This window comes from Takifugu rubripes, chromosome 9, assembly GCF_901000725.2.
Source record: "Takifugu rubripes chromosome 9, fTakRub1.2, whole genome shotgun sequence".
Classification (NCBI taxonomy): Eukaryota; Metazoa; Chordata; class Actinopteri; order Tetraodontiformes; family Tetraodontidae; genus Takifugu; species Takifugu rubripes.
In genome coordinates, this window is record NC_042293.1 from 11,343,565 (window position 1) to 11,363,318 (window position 19,754).

General features: G+C 43.7%; 3 protein-coding genes across 5 annotated transcripts; all 3 read right to left on the reverse strand.

The window, feature by feature from the left end:
* Nucleotides 1-118: 118 nt before the first annotated feature.
* LOC101069901 (transmembrane protein 168-like) lies at nt 119-3,879 on the reverse strand. Its single transcript, XM_003967478.3, has 4 exons — nt 2,344-3,879; nt 1,992-2,134; nt 1,635-1,909; nt 119-1,544 (listed from the first exon to the last, which is right to left on the reverse strand). The coding sequence occupies exons 1-4, from the start codon at nt 3,481-3,483 to the stop codon at nt 997-999; spliced, it is 2,106 nt and encodes a 701-aa protein (XP_003967527.2). The 5' UTR covers nt 3,484-3,879; the 3' UTR covers nt 119-996.
* A 337-nt stretch (nt 3,880-4,216) lies between these two features.
* Nucleotides 4,217-11,590, reverse strand: samtor (S-adenosylmethionine sensor upstream of mTORC1). Of its 2 annotated transcripts, XM_003967479.3 has the most exons (6): nt 11,416-11,590; nt 10,388-10,591; nt 7,489-7,630; nt 7,248-7,376; nt 6,988-7,102; nt 4,217-6,697 (listed from the first exon to the last, which is right to left on the reverse strand). In XM_003967479.3, the coding sequence occupies exons 1-6, from the start codon at nt 11,495-11,497 to the stop codon at nt 6,071-6,073; spliced, it is 1,299 nt and encodes a 432-aa protein (XP_003967528.1). In that variant the 5' UTR covers nt 11,498-11,590; the 3' UTR covers nt 4,217-6,070. The 2 variants fall into 2 exon arrangements, with proteins under 2 accessions (XP_003967528.1, XP_011605740.1); XM_011607438.2 differs by lacking the exon at nt 10,388-10,591.
* Nucleotides 11,591-13,316: 1,726 nt separating this feature from the next.
* Nucleotides 13,317-18,957, reverse strand: ppp1r3ab (protein phosphatase 1, regulatory subunit 3Ab). Of its 2 annotated transcripts, none has more exons than XM_011607440.2 (5): nt 18,869-18,957; nt 17,142-17,943; nt 16,862-16,926; nt 16,668-16,765; nt 13,317-16,363 (listed from the first exon to the last, which is right to left on the reverse strand). In XM_011607440.2, the coding sequence occupies exons 2-5, from the start codon at nt 17,927-17,929 to the stop codon at nt 13,700-13,702; spliced, it is 3,615 nt and encodes a 1,204-aa protein (XP_011605742.1). In that variant the 5' UTR covers nt 17,930-17,943; nt 18,869-18,957; the 3' UTR covers nt 13,317-13,699. The 2 variants fall into 2 exon arrangements, with proteins under 2 accessions (XP_011605742.1, XP_029698062.1); XM_029842202.1 differs by lacking the exon at nt 18,869-18,957 and having other exon boundaries at nt 17,142-17,559; nt 17,684-17,875.
* Between the last annotated feature and the right edge of the window lie 797 nt (nt 18,958-19,754).

Genomic DNA, 19,754 nt, shown 5'->3' on the forward strand with positions numbered 1-19,754 from the left:
TTAAATTTTAGTGTAGCAGAAACACATTTCTGTCCTTTCATACTTTTGCTATTTAGTTTAAAAAAACAACTATAAGTTGTTATATTAAAACTAGGAAACATGTGAGGCAGATTGTTTGTTAGATGAACAGATTGATGATTAAAGTCTCCCTTTATTGCATAGTTTCACCAATCATCACAGAGCCCTCTGGACTGCCATCCAGTTCCAGGAGGACATGTTCAATTTGATTGTTGGGGTTTATTAAAAAGGTGAATATGACATTTATAAAAACCTCTGCCGGTGCATTTTCAGTTTAGGTTAATGACAAGGTTTCTGGACTTGGTGAAGCAGCAGGAGTGAATAAAATAATATAAAAAACAGGTTCAAGCGATATGTTCTGGAGTGTAAACATTTTAGAAAAGTGGTGGGTGGTTGTAGCTCAGTCTGTTGGGGACAGGGCTCAGAAGCAAAAGCTCCTGGTTCAAGCCCCAGTGTGGACAAACCATGGAATGTGCCCTGGCCCAACCAGAACATGCCCCATCCACAACCAAGCCCAGAGAAGGTGCCCCAGAGCACCACACCCAGCCCCCACCAACACAACCCCAAAAGGGACAGAACAGTCAGGAAAACAGTTGCATAAAGCTCCTGATGCCCAAGATCCTTGTGTGAATGTATCTTATAGTCTCTTTGGTCTAAAACCTTAGTAATTTGCAGTGAATAAAAGGCACAAGTTGATTATTCAACTCAATGTGATCATGTGCAAAACTTTCTGTGCTCATTTTTTATCAATATAGATGTCTGAAGAGGACACCAAAATCTTTAAATCAAAGCTTTTACAAATATTGAAAAATCCTCCATTCATATAAAACATTAGAAAACCAACTTTCAGTAACTCATTGATCACATTTCCCCCCCAGTAACTAACGATATCAATCTGAGGCCTTACAATCCAACAGCTGCCTATTTTCAGAGTCGAAAGATGAGTTTCTGAAATGAAAACAGCCCTTATCCCCGTTTCTACGATCTAACCAGTTTGAAGCCTTGGCCGGTGTCCAGTACTGCTGGTGGAAACCAGTTGAGTTTGACTCTTCTAAAGAATCGCAGGCACGCATCGCAGAGCCACAGCTCGTTCGAACTGCCGCACCCCAGCGCCAACCGTATCACCGGGTAGGTGATCCGAGGGAAGTACATCCTCCAGTGGTCAGTGAGATCACTTCCTGTTGGAAGGTGCAGCGTGTAGTCGCTCCAGTGCTCGGAGACGCCGTAGACTGCAGAAACCGCCCTGCCCCTCTCACACCACTGGATGGCACTGTTGGGGTTGCAGTTGTACTCCACCCACTGAGCAGTGAAGTCTCCGAGCTGTGGGGGGTCCTGATCCTCCACGTCCGTCACTTTGGCAAATGTCGCTCCCTGCACAGCTACATACAGGCCTTCTGCCTTCTTTACACCGTTCACCCACGGCAACGAGTTTTCACAGTCGAGCACCACGATCAGGCGCGAGCAGATGCTGCTGTTCTTTTCCTTCCACCACCCCAAGATTTGGTCAAGACGAAGAGTGTCGCCTCCTGATGATGAACAGCCAAACAGGTGTGATTTCTGTCATCACCATTAGTTACAATATTTAGGTTTTATCCAAGGTCGGATACTCGTCTTACCTGCGAGCGCCCATTCACCGGAACGGTGAGTGTGGCCACTGAAGAAGATCACGTAGGTGTCGTGGCGAGGCCCGTCTGTTGTCCGAAGCTCCAGGAATGATTTGATCTTGGCCTGCAGAGCCTCCAGGGTCACCCCACTGGTGGAGTAGTCGCAGCCAAAAGCCTCGATAATGTGGTAGGCGAAGAAGCGCTGCACGTTGTTCAGCATTCCCGTAGAGCGTCTGTTCAGCTCCTGCACCTGGTCCGGAGGCAGCAGCATGGGTTGTCCATCAGGGCTAAAAGTCAGAGAGGACAGGTTAATCTATGTAAGGTGTCCCTCGCGTCCTTTAGTTTAATATCAGATGTGGTGGACACTACCTGCAGTAGTTGGTGGGAATAACAACTGCATAACCCACACTGGTTCCTCCCAGAGTGCTCCCGAGCTCATAGAATAGTCCGTGGAATAAAGACTCCAGAGGCAGGATGAGTAGAAAGACACTCATAAAGACGCTGCTGGAGGACTGAAGAATACGCATGTGAGTGGTGACAATCACACGTGTACGTGGGAGTGATTCTCTAATGTGTTATTTGTTCAAACTTAAATATTTATTTAATTGAGCCCTATTTGGATTTCAGGCACATATGGTTGTCATCTTTAACTTCATTAAAATCTATCGTGGTGGCCTGTGACCTTCAGTGGATGTATTCAAGGTGAACGGTGTGTTCTTACCTGCCAACAGAGAGCAGCTACAGCAACGGTTGACAGCAGTGTGAATTTTACCAGGCGTTCAGAGATGAGGCAGAAATGCCGCATCCCCTTTGAGGCCATTATCTTGTCCAGTCTGCTGTGCATGGACAGCTGCAAGGAGCACACTCTCTGGCACTCGCTAAGTTTGGAGTGAAAGCCCCACACCGAGATGACAAACACCATATGCCAGATGGCCCAGAAGAGCATGCACACCACAAAGCTTGGAACCATTATGAGCAACTGCTGCTCCTTGTCCGTGAGCTTGTGGGCAGCTAGTACGACGAAGGTCACCTGCACCGCAAGCAGGGGCAGAAGGGACAGGCGGCGCCAGAGACCCCGCCACAGGAGAAATGGCTGCCAGCGCTCGGTTACAGAGAGTCCACTGAAGTAGACATCCAACAGGGGGTCGCAGATGAGCTGGCTGAAAAAGCAGGCCAGGGCAAACGGGTTGGTGCTGATGTTCAGGGATGGGAAGAACAGCCCCTCCGTGATGACAGCGAAGCAGACCAGGTTGTGGAGAGCCAGGAAAGCCTTCATCCGGAGGGCAACGATGAGGGTGGCCAGCGCCACCACCAACACCATCACGCTCAGGGATTTCTGGATCGGCAGGACTGTGCTGGCGGTGGCAAAACCCACCAGTTCCAGACGCTCGGCCGTGGTGAGGAAAGCCGGGCGGTACCTGGTGCATCCAAACAGGCGGTCGAGCAGAGCCCAGAGCGTCCTCAGGACCACACTGGACAACAGCAGACAGTTCGATGCACGCTCCTTTACGTCGCCCTCCAGCGCAGGACTGTTGAGGAAACACAGAAGCCCGAGCATAAATCCGAACCACGGGTGTAGAAGTCTGAGGCTGAGCCTCTCCATGTTGAAGTAGTAATACACCAGACATGCTACTCCAAAGAAAATCAGGGCCAGAACGAAAATGACCAGAAGGACCGTCTCCGCTGTCTTCTCCCAACGAACATAAAGCCCCAAACAGAGAGCGACCAGCAAGTTGAGACCGGACAGGTAGCCCAACCACCGGACAGAAGACCACCCGCTCACTTCGTCATTGACCTCCTCCAGTCGGGTCATTGCCGCATGCAGGCAGTGGCTGACACAGTAGCGTAGAAAACGACACATGTTGTATGGATGACTTGGTCGATACTCAAAATTTTAAAAAAACGGAAAACTTTAACCAGTTACAGTCTGCTTGTCCCCCGTTTAGATGATAAAAATTCTAATAACAAAACTTCTGAAAGTTTAGCTAGCTAACCTGTTGAAAGCGGTTAGCTTTAGCTACTAGCGATGCCTAACTGCTACGGATCACCGAGATTAACCTATACATCCTTACGACGATGGTGTTTAGTTCATTAGAAGTCCCGTTGGATTAAAAAAAAACAACGGCCGCGCCATGACGTTGTCAGTCCAATGTCGCACGGAGACATTTCCCCTTTATAAAACTTAAGAAATGTGTTTGCTGTCTGTTGACAGAAGCCATGTTTAGCGATTGAAACTACGGAAACCGCAGCAGGACAAACTTGATTTTACTGGCGTTCCATTGACTCAAAATAGCAAACATTTAGCAACTGAAACAAACCAACGTATTATCATTTTAATATAATAAACGTACGTGTCAGCAACTTTTTAATGTTGTACTTGATTTAAAAAGGTGCGACAAATGTCACCCATACGTCCTATAAGTGTTCTTTTATACTAACTGACTGTTATTCCTGTTAATGGCCATGAAAAGCTCTTTTACCAAACATCATTCGTGTAATCAAATCTGTGTTATGCATAACGTGTGGTGTATGTTTCAGATAAATTATGCCCATTCTGGTGGTTTTCAAGCACTCAAAAAAGAGACACAGACACCTTTGGCTTACATTCATTTATAAAAGAGAAATACAACCATACTAGAAGCACACATTGTTCTGCATTGTTGATAATGACAATGAACCGTCTCATGCAAATGAATCAAAAGAAACACTGGAAGACAGACAAATAAATCAGAAAACACTCTTCTTGTCAGTATGAATATGTAGAGCACTGTGAAAGGTTGTTTTACTTTGTTGAAATTTAGGGTAAAATCAGCAGAGGAACGTGTATTAGGTGGGACATGATATCAGAAGAGTAACACCACATTGCATTACGTTAACACTGGAGAAGCTCATCGATCAGCCATCACTGTGGCTCGAGGAGACCCGGACAGTTGGATGTGAAAATGTTTGGTATCTTTTTGTTAAATTGAGGATGAGAACTAAATTTATTCCAGGTGAATGATAGTACATTTGAAAAGAAAGGCACCTAAGACTCACTGGTACCTTAAACAGGCCCATCGTATCAGTTGTAAACCTGTCGTCATACTAAAATATTGTGTGACACCCTTTGGGTGCCACTGATTTTCAAAAAAATAAAAAATAAACACAAAAAAAACCAGCACTCATTCCTTCATGCACACAAACAGTCCCAAACACACATTTAGCCTATTCACAGACAGGCAAAAACAACACAAACACTTTATCTTTTAGTGTTTTAGGTTCAAATCTCCCCCTTAGAACGCATCTTCTGATCTGGTCTCTTCTGCTATTGCTAAACTATATGGTTTTTTCCCCCACCGTTTCAGAAGCTCATTATGACGAAACAGTAAATTAGTGCAAATTTCTTCTGTTAAGGTGCTTATTATTTTTTTGTTTTGTTGGAAATGTGAGAAACATGGATCTGAAGGCAGGTCACTTGTGTTGTTTTCCACATATCAAAGTTGAAAAAATGCCGTACCATTAATTTACTGTGGATTACTGATGAGCAGTGTTGTACTTTTTCTCAGGTTGAGGACGCAAGTGTAATCTCAGATAATCCTATTGTAATATGTAAGAACAGGAAAAAGAGGGGGGGATCAAACCTTGTTTACTTGTACCTTGTTAAAAAAAAAAAAATCAACAGTGAAAGTTTCACATTAGTAAACTGAGCAATCCTACTGTATGGTTCAGAAATAGTCTAAAATGCCACAAATACCACTTTCTCGTAAAAAGATACACATCATTCAGGGGTTGCCAAGCTAAAATGGCAGTGCCACAATGAATGCTGGACAACACCAATGTCTCGACTGTTGAGAATACATATCGCAAAACTTTTTTTTTTGTTTTTGTCTTGGAATACTTAATGCACATCAAGAATTTTCAGAAAAACCTAGCTGCATGACTGTTAGGAGCAAGCATATCCAGTCCGCTCCTTCCATCCAAGTCCCTCCAGTGCAATCAAATGCCTCCATCACACTGCTTGTTTTACTGTCTAAGTATTTTTTAAACTAAGCAGCCTGTAATACTAGCTTATTTAAACAGAGAGTGAGTACAGAATGTAAAGCTGGCTTTTGCTGTTAAGAGCTGATTGGAAGATTGGCAGGGAGGGGGGTCAAGGGAGTTCAGATTTCTTACAGGCATTCACTTTCCAACTCTTAAAAAACCCATATATTTATGAAAATATATCAATCTTTGTCTGTGCTGCATGTCTCCTCATTTGTATACATGTGTATGTGTATGTATGTGCGTGTGTGTGTGTGTGCGCACTCTCAGAGGGGCATGGTTGTATGGAGAAAATAATCTGTAAACTTCTCTTTCACACTGTGCAAACTGCATTTTGAGGACAGGGAGGACAAGAGAGAAGAATGCAGCAGGTTAAATTTGGCAGCACAGCAGTTGAGGGGGAGGTGACAGTTAGGCAGAGAGAAGCTCTAGCTCTGAAGCAGGATCGGGTCTTCCAGCTCATGGAAGCCAGGCACCGAGCTGCCCTGGCTCTCCCCAGAATCAGAATCATTGTCAGGCAGCTCCGTGAAGCCCCAAGCCAACTGGTCATCCTCAAACTCAGAACGAACCTGCAAGGGCACATCAGCGCACTCTTCCTCCTCATTGGAGTTGAAGTCCTGTGGGATATAGAGCATCTCAGGGTAGTTGCGTGACACCAGGTCACTGGTGGTGGCCAGACACACCTTGCGGAAGGCGATGAGATGCATGTGAGAATACTTGACGTATTTGTAGCGCTTAAAGCCCAGCGACTCCACTGCCACCCTCCAGCTACGCATCATTAAGGCGTGGCGGTTCTGGTGGGAAGAGTCGGGCGTGATGATGAGCAGCAGGCCGTGCAGCTCCAGCAGCTCATGGGCCTTCTTACAACAGATCCAGCGCTGGTATGGTGAGGGAAAGTAGGACAGGAGCAGGGAGAAGACCACCACATGGAAAAGCTGGGCGGGCAGGGAGTCGATGGGGTTGTGCAGCTGGCGCAGGAAGGCCTCCACTGCATCGCCTGCAAGCTGAAGCGGCTGCTGAAGCTGAAGGTTGAGGAAGTCACACTTGTAAACACTCTGAAAATTAAAAGAAAAGAAAAGAAAATAGCCAAACACTTAGCTGTTTTCACACATTGGGGCACTCTGTTCATTCCTAAGTCCAAGACTGCGGTGTTCTAGTTGCAGATCACAAAGTATGTTTCACTTTGCTTTCTGCTGAATTTGTTTAACCACAAAACAGACACTTCCGTGTGAGTCGTTTCGTTTCACGTTCTCTGCTCTGCTCTGTAACGGCAGCATCGAGCCGACAGACAGGAAAACCCTGTAAATTTTAATCACGTCAACAAGGACTTGAATCGCACTCATACCTCAACTGCAGGCACAATGTCAATGCCAACTGTAAGGAACTCGTCAAACTTCAGGAAAGGGTTGAAGCAGCTCCCCACATCGAGAAGGCGAATTTTGCCCAGCTGCGAGAGCGAGCTACAACACAAACATGAAGGAAGGACACATGTCAGTGGCTTACTCACCAAACTACATCTCTCTGTCTTACAACATCCACCATGTTTTAGTTAATACATCCACTGTCCTTGGCAATCGATAACAGCTGGAAACAGCTCAGGCTTACCTGCGGATGGCGCTGTATGGCAGTGGAGTCGCAGGTAGCGCTGTCACACCCATTGCCAGATTGGCACTTTTCTCATCCTTTTCTAACATTCTCTTCATCCCACCATCCAAAAAGTATTCCTGGCACACGCTGTATATAAAAACATGACTGTGAAACTGACATTCAAATGCTATAAAAGCAGTTTTAGGTGAGTCATATTATACCATCAGGTGAGAGCACTAAAAGACAGGACGATTTGTACCTGCGGCACCATTCGATCCGGCCTTCTCCTTCATATTTTTTTGTCCAATGGTTGTCAGCAAGGTTCTTCATGGCCAGGGCATATTCACTCAGTGTCTGTTCATCCTCGCAGTGCTCACGCCAGATCTTGTCAAAGTCACCCACTATATGGGGAGGAAACCAACATTAAAATGATCATTTTGAAGAGTTTAGTGCTTATTCCACTATAATCATGTTTTACTCTTGATTTTCACAGGTCTCTGTTGGCACAAAAGTAGAACTGTCTCTATAATTCCTCCTCTCACAGTTCATTTTGCCAGAAAAAAATCCTTTTGCCACATTTGTCAGACATTTACAGCCTGTAGCGTGGGCCAACACAGCAACGTTCGATCCCATGACCGCAAGAGGAAAACATCCGTTTTTTTCTTTAAAAAAACACAACAAATGGCAGCAGTACACAGTACACATGACCACATCTTAAATGCCAAACCTACAAGATCATACTTTACTTATTAGCTCCTCATGAGATGCTGCTCCAGCCACCACAAAGGGGTCGCTGTCCTTTTTGGCATGGTTTCTGACTTCAGCGTGATCCAACATTGTTTAAAATGTAACAAGATATTGTTTAAAGTAGAACATCTATAAATGTTTTACACTTTTACATGAAGCAGACCTAGATTTGAGTCCAGATATTATAAAACATCACAATATTAAATATTCTACTTCCAAAAATCACATTAATCTACAGGTTTTAACTCGAGCTTTTGCCTATTTGTTCAAGCCAATAAAGCAAATGTGAGAATGTTGCATATTTTTTAATTCCAGTTTTGTCAAAATTTCCCAGTCAGCAATTTTAACCTCACCCTTCCTGTTTTATATTTTCAGAACTTCAATCCCTCCATCACTGCTGTGAAATGAAATGGTTTTGTTTTTACTGTTCTGACAATTAAGATGTTGAAAGGCCTGAAAGTCTGACATTTAGACGTCAGATGTCAGTGAGTCTTGTGGAAGGGTTTTTCCAAACTTCCCATTTCATATAATGCAAATACCCACATTGACACAGCAGAGAGCATCTGAATAAGTCTTGTATGCATCAATAGTCTACCAAATAGTCTTCAGGGTTTTAAGTTTTATTAAGTGCTTTTGTTTGTGTTTGTTTAAACATGAAAAAATAAGTGGAGCATTGAGAGTATAAAATGTGGAGAGTTTAAATGCGGTCTTGATATTTTTGCTTGGAGCCACGCGCTGACCTTTAACTGAGGGAGAATAAACTTTTAACTTGTTTTAAACTTTTTTTTTTAAAACTTACTGTGTCCTTGAGCACCTCTCCATCCACCTCACATGTGTGGCATTTGAAGAAGCTGATTAAAGAGCACCATTATTGCACAAAGATGCAACAGACAACTTGCCTACAAATTGAATGTTCATCTCTCTGTCTAAGCCATCTCCAAAGGGGTTTCAGAGAATTTGCCAGTACATCCACCCAGCTTCAGAAGCCCAGACAACATGTAACCACATTCCAGGACCTCCGCATCCAGTGGCTTCACCTCCAAGACCATCTGAGACCAGCCACCCAGACAGCTGCTGCAACAATCGGTTTACATATCCACAGAATTTCTGCACAATCTGTCAAAAACCATCTCAGGGAATCTACTATGCTTGCTGGTGTCGGCTTGACGCACTTTCACATGACACATCACATTTGATGGCTTCTGGGACTATGCAGGTGTTCTCTTCATGGAGGAATCCCGGTCTTCACTTTACTAGGCGGATAGCAGTTGCGTGGGTGAGCAGTTTGCTGATGTCAGCATTGTGGATCAAGTGGCCCGTGGTGACCGTGGGGTTATGGTATGGGCAGGCACATGTTAAGGCCAATGAAAACAAGTGTATTTTATTGATGGCCTTTTGAACTCACAACGATACCATGGCGAGACGCTGAGACCCACTGTTGTGCTGTTCATCACCTCATGTTGCAGCATAATAATGCTGCAAGGGAGTTGAAAGTGTCCCAGTTCTTGCGTGGCCAGCATGCTCACCAGACATGTCACCCGCTGGGCATGTTTGAGATGCTCTCTTTCGACAGCGTGTTCCAGTTCTTCCCATTTGTACCAATACACAGCAAATTTGCACAGCCATCCAAAAGGAGTGGACCATGACTCAAAAGGCCACAACTGGATCAAGGAACTCTATAGGAAAGACCTGTGTTGCACTGTGTGAGGCAAATGGTGGCCAGACTTCCCCACCCCCACAGCATATAGGAAAACTGCACATTTTAAAGTGGCCGTTAATTGGGGGCAGCTTAAGGATCACCTGTGCAATAATCATGCTGTCTGATCAGCGTCTTGATATGCTATTCCACTTAGATGGATGAATCATCTCTGCAAAGGAGAAGTGCTCACTATCTGAATCTCGAAAGATTTCTGAACAATATTTAAGAGAAAGAGGCTTAATGTGCACATAGAACAGTCTTACATCTTCGAGTTCTGCTCGTGAAAAATGGAAGCAAAACAAAACAGAGTTGCGTTTATATTTTTGTTCATCGTAGCAACAAAGAGATGACTGCATTCCAAGAGATCCACTGTTGTCTTTGCTGTGAGGTCACGCTCGTTTTAGTAATCGATACTAAGTTTGTACACTAGCGTTTTATAAATACCCTTATTATTTTAAGTATGTTATGTGATTCATAGGTCGCTTTATGGCCCTGCTTGCCAAAACAAATTAGCGGATAACTGTTTCAGTCTACCTCAAAAGCTAGTTCGTCAACACGGACAACGTTATTGCCAACACGGATAATGTCATCTCCTCTGGAAACACTCGAAATGCAAAAACAGCAATTCTTGATTTGGAATTTTACAGCTATTAAGTGTTAGCCACAAGGCTGCAGGTTCAGCGGATCGCAGGGGCCCAATGAAGCCGCTTACCCTCTTTATATTTCCTGCGCAGTTTTCTGTGAAGGTTTTTGACGACTCCTGACAGTTTCTCCTGCTCCCTCTTACACGGTGCTTCATCCGGGATCGGGAGGTAAAAAAACTCCGGGTGGCTTTCCGCTTCTCCTGTCTCGACATTGTCCCTGAGGTCCATAGTACCACCGATGCTACCTTCGCCAGTAGCTTCCCTGAACCCAGCTGCAAACAGACCGGCGAACCGGTGCACCGGACAACAACGAGGAATCTGATTGGTTCACCTTTACACACGTGCTGTAGAACTGACAATCCCTTGTCCAATCACGAGTCTCAGATGCCTACCTTATGGTTGCGTACGTGCCGTGGTGCGTTTGGGGACACTTTGTAAATCCCAAACATCGGTAACGTAAACACACGTCGTTAAAAAAATAAAAAAGTACTTCCAGATATCCCAATACTGTTGTTTAACGAAATAAGCTTTCCTGGACAAAGTAATTATATTCAAAATCTTTAAAAGACTTAATAAATGTGTACCCAGATCACGTATTTGAGTTTATTATTTGCGATTTTATGGTGTGCCTGTACTTGTCTAGCTTGCAAACAATTGTTTACAAACTTTATACGTATCTTCATTGCTTATCAGTCATATCTTCCATGATGCAGTTTTTCAGTTTATTAAGACAGAAGTAATTTTTGATAAGTAAGTCAGTATTGAAATAACCCACAATCATCTACAAAAACCTATGTCCACAATTATTCTACAAGCATTAGGCACAGATACTTTATTATCTAGTCTGCAGGAAAGATAAAATAAGGAACACGGACCAAAACAAAACAGATTAGCTAGTTAAAGTATCCCTATCCCATTAACTTTTATTTTAGTATCATTTTCAACTTGGGTACTTGATGCAAAATAATTTCTTAATGGCCCACCTTGATGTATAAAACTGATCATGCAGTTATTCAACAAGCAAAGAAAAGTGCATACTAGTTTCCCATTCCACCATCATAGTATGACCTGTTTGTAAGCCCTGTGGCAGACGTACCTGTGATGGGCATGTCAGTGGATCCCTTGGGTCCAGTGTGGCAGAGGGATGGGCCTCCGTTCTGTTCATGTTTCCGTTGCATCCCATGTATGTACAGTTAGGAGTTTCAAGGCCACATCAGATCCGTTCATAGCATGCCATGTTCATCGAGACACTTCTGAACAGTGTTTGTGGTGTTGTGGATCACATTATACTGCTAGGGGAGGGGCAGTGACATTGGGAGTGGCTTTAGTACACAGGAGTAGACTCTTGTTTGGGAGGGTGCTGTGTCAAAGTAACATCCACGTGAATTCCAGGAGGCAAAGTTTCCCAGCATAACACCGTAGTTAACAAGCTGATCATTGTTATTTACTTCACATATCGGTAAACAATAAAGCTGCTGCTTATATAATCATCAAAGTTATTTTGGACAACACTGTCTTTTACCATGTTCCATTCAAATGAACTTTGCAGGTGTTTATGTTCAAAGTAGCAGATTAGTAAATTTCCTCAAACTGCCTTCTATGTATAAAGACTGCTGGGTTAAAAACATACAAATAGACGGCCTCTTTATATGGACTTAAAATAACTTAATCTTCACAGTTTTAGTAATATATTTATATTGAACTGCTGAATGTTATTAACTTCACAGTTGTAGTAATCAGAGGTGCTCTTGAACATTATAGTTTTCTACATGTGACTATTTGCACAAAATGTTTCTGTTCCACTGTAAATGTGGAATGTGTGTTTTAAGTTAGTGTTTATTAAATAAACCTGGAGACGTGTCTGTACTCTTTTCATGTAGAAAGCCATTACTGCTGTGAAATATGACCTTTTTTAAACCTTTGTTCATATGCCCTGATTATGTTGTAATAGAGAACATCTGATAGTGTAGAATAAAGAACAGATTACCAATGCAGTAGTTAATAAACACTGGTGATTATTAACATTCGCATTTCAAGAAGCAAAATGCTCTCAACAAAACTCTCTCCTCCTTGCAGCTTACATAAGGAAAGATTTTTAGCTATTTCCTGTCTTATTGTCTTTAATACTTGTGATTTAATGAAACTCAATGCATTGTTCAATGTTAAGAAACAGGGATGTGTGTAGCTTTAGATGGGTTGTCAAAATATTGTGTTCATGTGGTTGCAGAAATCCCCAGACACATACGCACGACTGCAGCTGCTTTCCTTCCAAACACTGCAGCTAAAAAGTCAAAGGTCAGAGGGAGGACTGCGCTGGATTACATGAAAGGCAGCATGCTGAAACGCACGTGAGCTTAACTCAAGATTTTCCCATCGGGCTAAACTCATTTTAGAAAGAAGTGTGAAGCTATAAAAGATTACTGTTGGAGATTTTGACTCTTACTTCTAAAAAGCTCTTCTCAGAGTGAAACAACTCTGCTCTAAAAGCTCTTGGTCACTTTAAACCCAAATGTTTTTTTAGACTGAAAATTTGTGATAACAAGATACTGGATTTGATCAGAATGCAGACTGAGGCTTAAAAAAAACATTTCAACACACCAGAAACCCAAATAAAAGCCTAAGATATCAGGTCAGATTCCATTTTGGTTTTTTTTTGCATTCTTGAGGAGTTTGAGGTTCCGACCACAAACGTGTAACTCCGATGGCATTCTTGTTCTCTTCTACACAATAGTGAATATTATTATCTATCAATCTATTTAACTCTATTAACACAGCCAGAGCATACCATTAAGATTTGAGCCAAGCCTCACATGACATGTTACTCAAAAATCCCGATCCAAATTAAAGGAGCATTTACACTGTGGCTTTATTCAATTATAAAAGCAATTATTTTTGGGGTAGCATTAATATATAAGAGCAAATTAGATGATATGATAAATCTAGTCTCACTCTAAATCATCTATTGTAAGTTAGAATAATAAGAACAAAACACTGCAATTTTTGGGGGGGAGGGGCATGCTCAAGTCATTAAGTATGATTTATTAATTCCAGAAAAATGTACCTTACAGGGACAGAATTATCTGTAGAGGATGTCCATATGCATAGCAAACTGGTTTCCATCTAAAGCACATATAAACTTTCTGTAGATGTGAATGGTGGTGGTCCACAACTGAAGGAATCTGTCCATACATTCAATCAACATCCTCCCAAGGGGATTATACAAAAGTATCTCAATATGCTGTTAGATATTTTGAATCGATACCCTTTCTCACTTTTTATTGTAATGTATATTAATAGTGAAGACCCTATTGAATTATCTTTGCATGAAGCAAACTGTCAGAATCGTATTTGCTCTATGTTAAAGACCACAATAATTTAATTCACCCTAATCTGTTGTTTTTCGCCGGCTGCCTGTCACTTTGACAACACAGCCATATTATAGATAGTATATAGAGGCCAAAACAGGCAAGAAAATCATAATAGAAGGCCAGAAATACAAATGAAACTAACATGGTGGCATATAGCAAAGTTTTTGAAAGATTTTCACAGTTTAAAGTGTCCCACCTTGCAACATTTGTGCTGACAAGGCTTTGTTCACTCGTTTCTGGCAGAGCAGCAGGTTTGGTCTGGATTTCTGCCGTCCCTTCACCACTGTCCTGATGCCAACCCAGCGGCGGTTCTTCATCCGCAGACTCACTGATGGACGGCATCGGCGTGGACAGCAGTTTCCCTCTGTTCGGGCTTTTGGCCACATTAGAACCTGCATCCCTGTTCTTGTCTTTCTGGACCTGTGCTCCACTGTGTACGGCCCTCAGACAGTGCATGTACAGCTCCACCTCATCGCCAGAGTCCGACTCAGACGAAGTGTCGTCCGGGCTGAGTCGGTCGCCCTCGGGCCATTGGCACGGCCATTCCTCTGCAGCAGCGTGCTCGGGCTCGTCTCCCTCGGCCTTTGATAGGTCATGCGTGATATTCGTGTTGTTATGAAAAGCTTCCTCTTTGTCGAGTAGCGTCTCATTTGCCATGTTTGCACTTTGCTCCTCTCCAGTATTTTCTTTGTCACATTCTTGCTTGTGCTGCACATCGCTCTCTGGAGCATAAGAACAATCCTCGCCCTTGTTGTCTGTTATGTTTAACCTTGCGTCTGAGCACCTCTCTCCATTTTCCTGTTCATTTACTGCCATGCTCTCTGGTTCTGATGTTAAATCCAGCAGAACTTCCCCCCTGCCACCTGGATTCGTCTCATGTACATTTTCATCCATTTCTTGGGCTTTATGGTCATCACTATTGTTCCACTGTATCATAAATTCCTCCACTATGACTGCATCTTCTTCTTGTTCCAAAACATTTTTTCTTTCAATATTGACCTGAAATGTTTCTGCAGTGTGATTTTCTTTCTCCGACCCCATCTCATCTTGTTCATCTTTTGTCTTTTTTGCAGATTCTATGGTTCTTTTTTCCTCCTGTGATGTGTTCGGGCTTTCGAGGGATCCTTCCTCAACTCCCTCCCCCTGTTTATTTGCCCATGCTTCTCCCAATTTCCCATCTCCCGTCTCTTGTATCTCCTGTAAAGTATCTTGTATAATCTTGTCTTTGCCTTCCTCCCCTGCAGCTGTGATCACCTCAATCAAATTATTGTCCATTGTCTCCATTTCCAACTCTGTTGAATCTTTATTTTCTGATAGCAACACGGTCTCTGAATCCTCTATCTGTTCCCTACGGTCTTCATCTGATACTTCAGTATCTCCTATTGTAAAACTCAGCTCCTCATCTGTTGATACAATGTTCTCATTAGTTTCTTCAGAGTTTACGATGTCATCATCCTGCTTAACTAATGCGTCACCAGGCATTGGCCTACATACCCACATCATCTCTGCCTTTTCTTCCTGAGCTTTTCCATGAAAGGTCAGACTTTTATGCCCACCTGAACCGCTATCTCGCTCTAAACACTCCGGCGCTCTCTCTGGAGTTTGCAGGGATATTTCTAAACTGTGTAAGAGCTGTTCTTCACTTTGTCCTTGTGTTTCACATGTGCTACTTTTCACTTGGCAGGGACGCTCTAGCCGTGGATCCTGCGCTGTCCCAGCTGTACTTTGCTCTTGAAGGTCATTGGTTACATCTCGTTCCTGGGTTTCTCCCCAGAGATTCAAACCCTCAGCGAATAATTCTGGAGCGGAGAAATTGGGGTTTAAACTGTTTGGAGTCGGTGGGTGGACTACTTTGTCTCCCAGAACTGTTTTTAGAACGTCAAATTTATTGCTGCCCTGGTCTGAAAGTATTTCTGGAACCTTAAGAGATTCAACATTTTGTACAACACGACTTTCTTCCACCATGGCGCGCTTTTCTCCCTCTTCATTCGTGGAACTCTTCAGTGATTTGTGTGAGCAGTCTTCAGTTTTTGTCACCATAATTTTGTCCTTGTTATCCCCATCATGTGCTGGCTTGGTGCTGCGAGTGTTTTTCCCATCAGCGAGAGGGAAGATTTGAATTAAATTAGTTGTAGTCGGGGAGGGATTTCCCCAATCGCGCACAGTCGGTCTTTCACTTCCCACTGTGCAAAAGACCTGCTGATACAGGGGAGCCACCACTGTCCCAAATCTGGAACCGTTTTCACTGCTCGATGCAGGAATAATACGGTCAGCTGGTTTGGTTCCAATGTCGTTCTGGCACTCTGCAGGAGTATAATCATTTGGCGGTGAGGGGTTGTCTCTGATATCTGCATCACCCTCACCTCCTCTGGCCACGTGGTCGAAGCTCTCAGACTTCTGTGGCTCAGTGTTGCATGTTTCATGTGGCTGTGAGACATCATTGATAACAAGAGCGGGCATTTTGCACGTTTTAAGAGAAGCTTGTGATTTACTGCTACCGGTAATCTCAGGCACCTCTGATGGTGTTTCCTCTCCGGGCATTTGGGTCTGTGGTGTTGGTTCATCCCTTTGCAGCTCATTTGCTCCACCGTCCCTTTGAGTAAAGATTCGTTTCACTCGGGCCATCCGTGCAGCCTGTCTTTGAGTTCTTTGGATGCGGTTGTGTTGATTTTCCCTCTGTTCATTGGAAGACATTAATTATTTTTTGTTGACAAAGAACTTTACTAACATTGTATCAAAGCACAGAACGGAATATTCCACTGAAAGTGCAAAGAAGGGGCCGAGTTTCCTTCAGCTGTCGTTATAATGTTATGGGGTTGCTGTAAGCATTGGTCATGTTATTCTGTAGTTATGGGCGCTGCGATTTGATCCTCTTGTCACACATGGGTACTTTGTGTTCCCTTTCAGTATATAAAATTCACAAATCTTAAAACCTAGTGGTAAACACTATAAAAAAAAAAAAAATTAAAAAAACCCTCACCAATAGTTCCTGTTCTTTTTCATGTGTTGTTCCTGGCTGATCATCGGAGCCTTTCTTTGTTTTGACAGCAGCTTTTCTCCCTTCGACTCTTAACACATCTGAAGAAAAGGGACATTTATAGGTAGTATTCACACTTACAGATGTTTGTGACCATCAGATGGATTTTGCAATAAGCAAAAAGAGAAAGAAATCACCCTGTGACATGTTTTCTTTACAAGAATCTTCCGCTGAAACGATTTCCGCAGCCGAAAAGGTTTGACTGTGAATGAAGTTGGATTTAATGAATATATTAGCAATTACAGACCGATTTTATTTATCATTAAAATTCTAACAATGGGTTGGGTTAACTTTTTGAAAACTTCTGATCATATTCAGCCTAACACCTTGACTGATATGATGTGACAACTTAAGACAACCTTAATCTTTAAAGTGCCTTTTATAAAAACTGTGGAACACTTTACTGTATAATCTCACCCAGCAGTCTTCAGGCAGCTCTTCTTGTTAGCATTTTCCCACTGTGGTTTGTCCAAACTCCTCACCCTCTTCTGACAGACCAGCACGTAGTTCTTGCTGTTATTGTTAGCCCAGAATGTCCCCGCAGGAGTTTCATAGCGCAGACAAAAGTCAACTCTGGCTCCTTGCTCTCCAAACGGAGGCACTAAAGTGAGCTTGAATGAGAAACAGTCTGTGAGGTTGTCGCTCGAACCTGGAATGTGCTCTGCTAGAAGGTCAAAGTGGCTAGACCAGGAGTCCAAAGTGGTTCGGATATAGACTGCTTTGCTGAAACAGATGTTGAGGACACGGATAACTCCTTTTAGTATTGTGGTTCCTGGGATTAATTCAATGGTCTCCAGGTCCACTTTCTGTGCCTGAACCTTATTAGACAACTCCTCTGCAGATAAGGGAAGACAGAAATTAAGAGGAAATAGGAAATAGTCATCTTCATCTGTCCCACTGCTCTCAGAACAATCGCACCCTGGTAATATAGGTACATCCCAAGAGTCAAACTCCTTCACCTGCACCAAACTCTGACCCTTGGCATCTGCAAAGGACACTCTCCTGGAGCCACATGGAGGTGGTTCGGGTTCCGAGTCTTCGTCGCACACCGAGCTTCTTCTTCGTGGCAGTGGAGATGATTTGGGCCTTATTCCGATCACAAACTCGCCGTCATCGTCGTCTACGTCCAGGTCCAGCGTGCTGAGTCCCGGCACTCCAAGGAGGCTGTAGGCCCCGGAGGATCCTGACTGTCCCACAAACTCCATCGGGTCCCTCTAGTCTGTGGGAAATGAGCTGCAGTGCTTGTGGAGACTGACATTCAATGTGCTCTGACTTAACAGACGGGGTCGAGTTACAGATGACTTTGTTGCTAGGGCCAACACTATAAATAGGCCAGATGGGACTCAAACTATGTACAGTAGTCTAAACTCAGGGGGAGAAAATATCACCAAGTCGTCACTTTGAGGCAGTTAATTATACCCATTTTATTCATGACGATATTTCAGTGCAAATCTCAGACTTGAGGATACTGATAGTATGGTGCCCACTTTTATATAGATTTGATTAATATCAATGAACATGATGCTTCTTTTGCCACTTCATCTTAAAAAACACCGGAAGTCTTATCAGTCTGTGACTGTGTTAACAAAGGAAATGCCATCCAAAATGACTTCCTTGGCAGCAAGTGAAAAACCCAAAAAGGCAAAACCCAGGACAGACATCTTATTTTATAACTTATCTTAATAAAATGACTGGCTAGTTTCCGGTGACCTTTGACCTCCAGCGGTGGCAGTGTGCTGTTAAAAATATGTATTTTATCTGTGTCATATTTATCCAGATTTATTTCCAGATATCAGTCTTATATAGTTTTAAGTCATGCTTTGTGTTTGTATGGTTTTGTTTGCTTTTTATCTGAGTGCTGTGACGGGGAGGCATGTCCGGCCTGAGCTGCAACCAAAGCAGGCTGTTATCTTAGCAAATAAAGTATTTTACCGGTGAGTAAAGGTGCTGTGTGTTAACTGAAGAATGATGCCCCCACCCCTCTGAAGTAGGATTGCTTTGCGATATATAAAAGCATGTCATGGTTGTCTGGATTTGTGGCACGTCCCGATCGAGGAGAGAATCCTGGATACATCTCAGTGTAATGCAAATGATTGGATGTTACGGTAACAAATAGATAGACAGCATATCTTTAGTATACTTACACCATAAAAGAAGAAAAAAAGGAAAACTGCAGAAAAAGGGAGCAGAGGTGCAACAATGGAAGGAGCTGTAGGTACCACCGACGGCGTCCTGGCTGACCCAGATAACAGGATGTTCTCCTCAGAGGACCCCCAGCTCCTATCAAGGCCCTCACTCACCTACATTGCCCTGATTGCCAAAGTCATCCTGTCCTCTCCCTCCAAGAAACTCAACCTGGCGTCCATCTACAGCGCGATGGAGGAGCGGTTCCCCTACCTCAGGGCCAGGGGTCCGGGCTGGAAGAACAGTGTTAGGCACAATCTGTCTGTCAATGACTGCTTCGTGAAGGTGGACCGCTGTGAGGACGGTCGAGGACACTACTGGGGCGTCCACCAGGCTCACCTGAAGGAGTTCCAGCAGGGCAACTTCAGGCATTACAGGAGGATCAGGGACAGGAGGGAAAGATATCCTGGGAATACTGGTCGGGATCTGGTGTGGATGAAGAGTCATTGTTTACATTTAAGACGGTTCTATGAGAGCAGATCCTTCCCGTGTGTGGGACCACATTGCCCTCTGCAGGAACCACAAGGACACCAGCTGAGTCCTTCTTGGACACAGCCGTGCTGTCAGCCTCAGTGGGTCAGCGTGTGCTGGATGCCGTCCCCCGGCTGGATGAACCAATCAGAGAATCTGCCGGCATCATATTGCAGCACTGCAGGTGGAAGTCAGCACTCAAGTCAACCCGTGACCTCCGGGCCGCACTGCTGGGATGTTAATGATGTCATACTCACAACTGGGAGAGAGTCATATGACAGCAGGGTCATAATACCAGAAATATATTCTGGACTTCCTGTCTGCTGGTGCCTGCCCCAGATTCAGAAGAACTGACATTTTCTGCCTCACTTTTAA

What these genes read in the sequence shown, in the direction of transcription:
- LOC101069901 (XM_003967478.3), bottom strand. Translation starts at nt 3,483, where the DNA reads ATGTGTCGTTTTCTACGCTACTGTGTCAGCCACTGCCTGCATGCGGCA. An exon ending in ATTCCCACCAACTACTGCAG is followed by an intron (nt 1,910 to 1,991) that starts GTAGTGTCCACC and finishes TCTGACTTTTAG; the next exon opens with CCCTGATGGACAACCCATGC. An exon ending in CGGTGAATGGGCGCTCGCAG is followed by an intron (nt 1,545 to 1,634) that starts GTAAGACGAGTA and finishes GTTCATCATCAG; the next exon opens with GAGGCGACACTCTTCGTCTT.
- samtor (XM_003967479.3), bottom strand. Translation starts at nt 11,497, where the DNA reads ATGCAACGGAAACATGAACAGAACGGAGGCCCATCCCTCTGCCACACT. An exon ending in GCGCAGGAAATATAAAGAGG is followed by an intron (nt 7,631 to 10,387) that starts GTAAGCGGCTTC and finishes CTCCCCATATAG; the next exon opens with TGGGTGACTTTGACAAGATC. An exon ending in ACATTGTGCCTGCAGTTGAG is followed by an intron (nt 6,698 to 6,987) that starts GTATGAGTGCGA and finishes TTTAATTTTCAG; the next exon opens with AGTGTTTACAAGTGTGACTT.
- ppp1r3ab (XM_011607440.2), bottom strand. Translation starts at nt 17,929, where the DNA reads ATGGAGTTTGTGGGACAGTCAGGATCCTCCGGGGCCTACAGCCTCCTT. An exon ending in AGCTGCCTGAAGACTGCTGG is followed by an intron (nt 16,927 to 17,141) that starts GTGAGATTATAC and finishes CTTCATTCACAG; the next exon opens with TCAAACCTTTTCGGCTGCGG. An exon ending in AAAAAGAACAGGAACTATTG is followed by an intron (nt 16,364 to 16,667) that starts GTGAGGGTTTTT and finishes TCCAATGAACAG; the next exon opens with AGGGAAAATCAACACAACCG.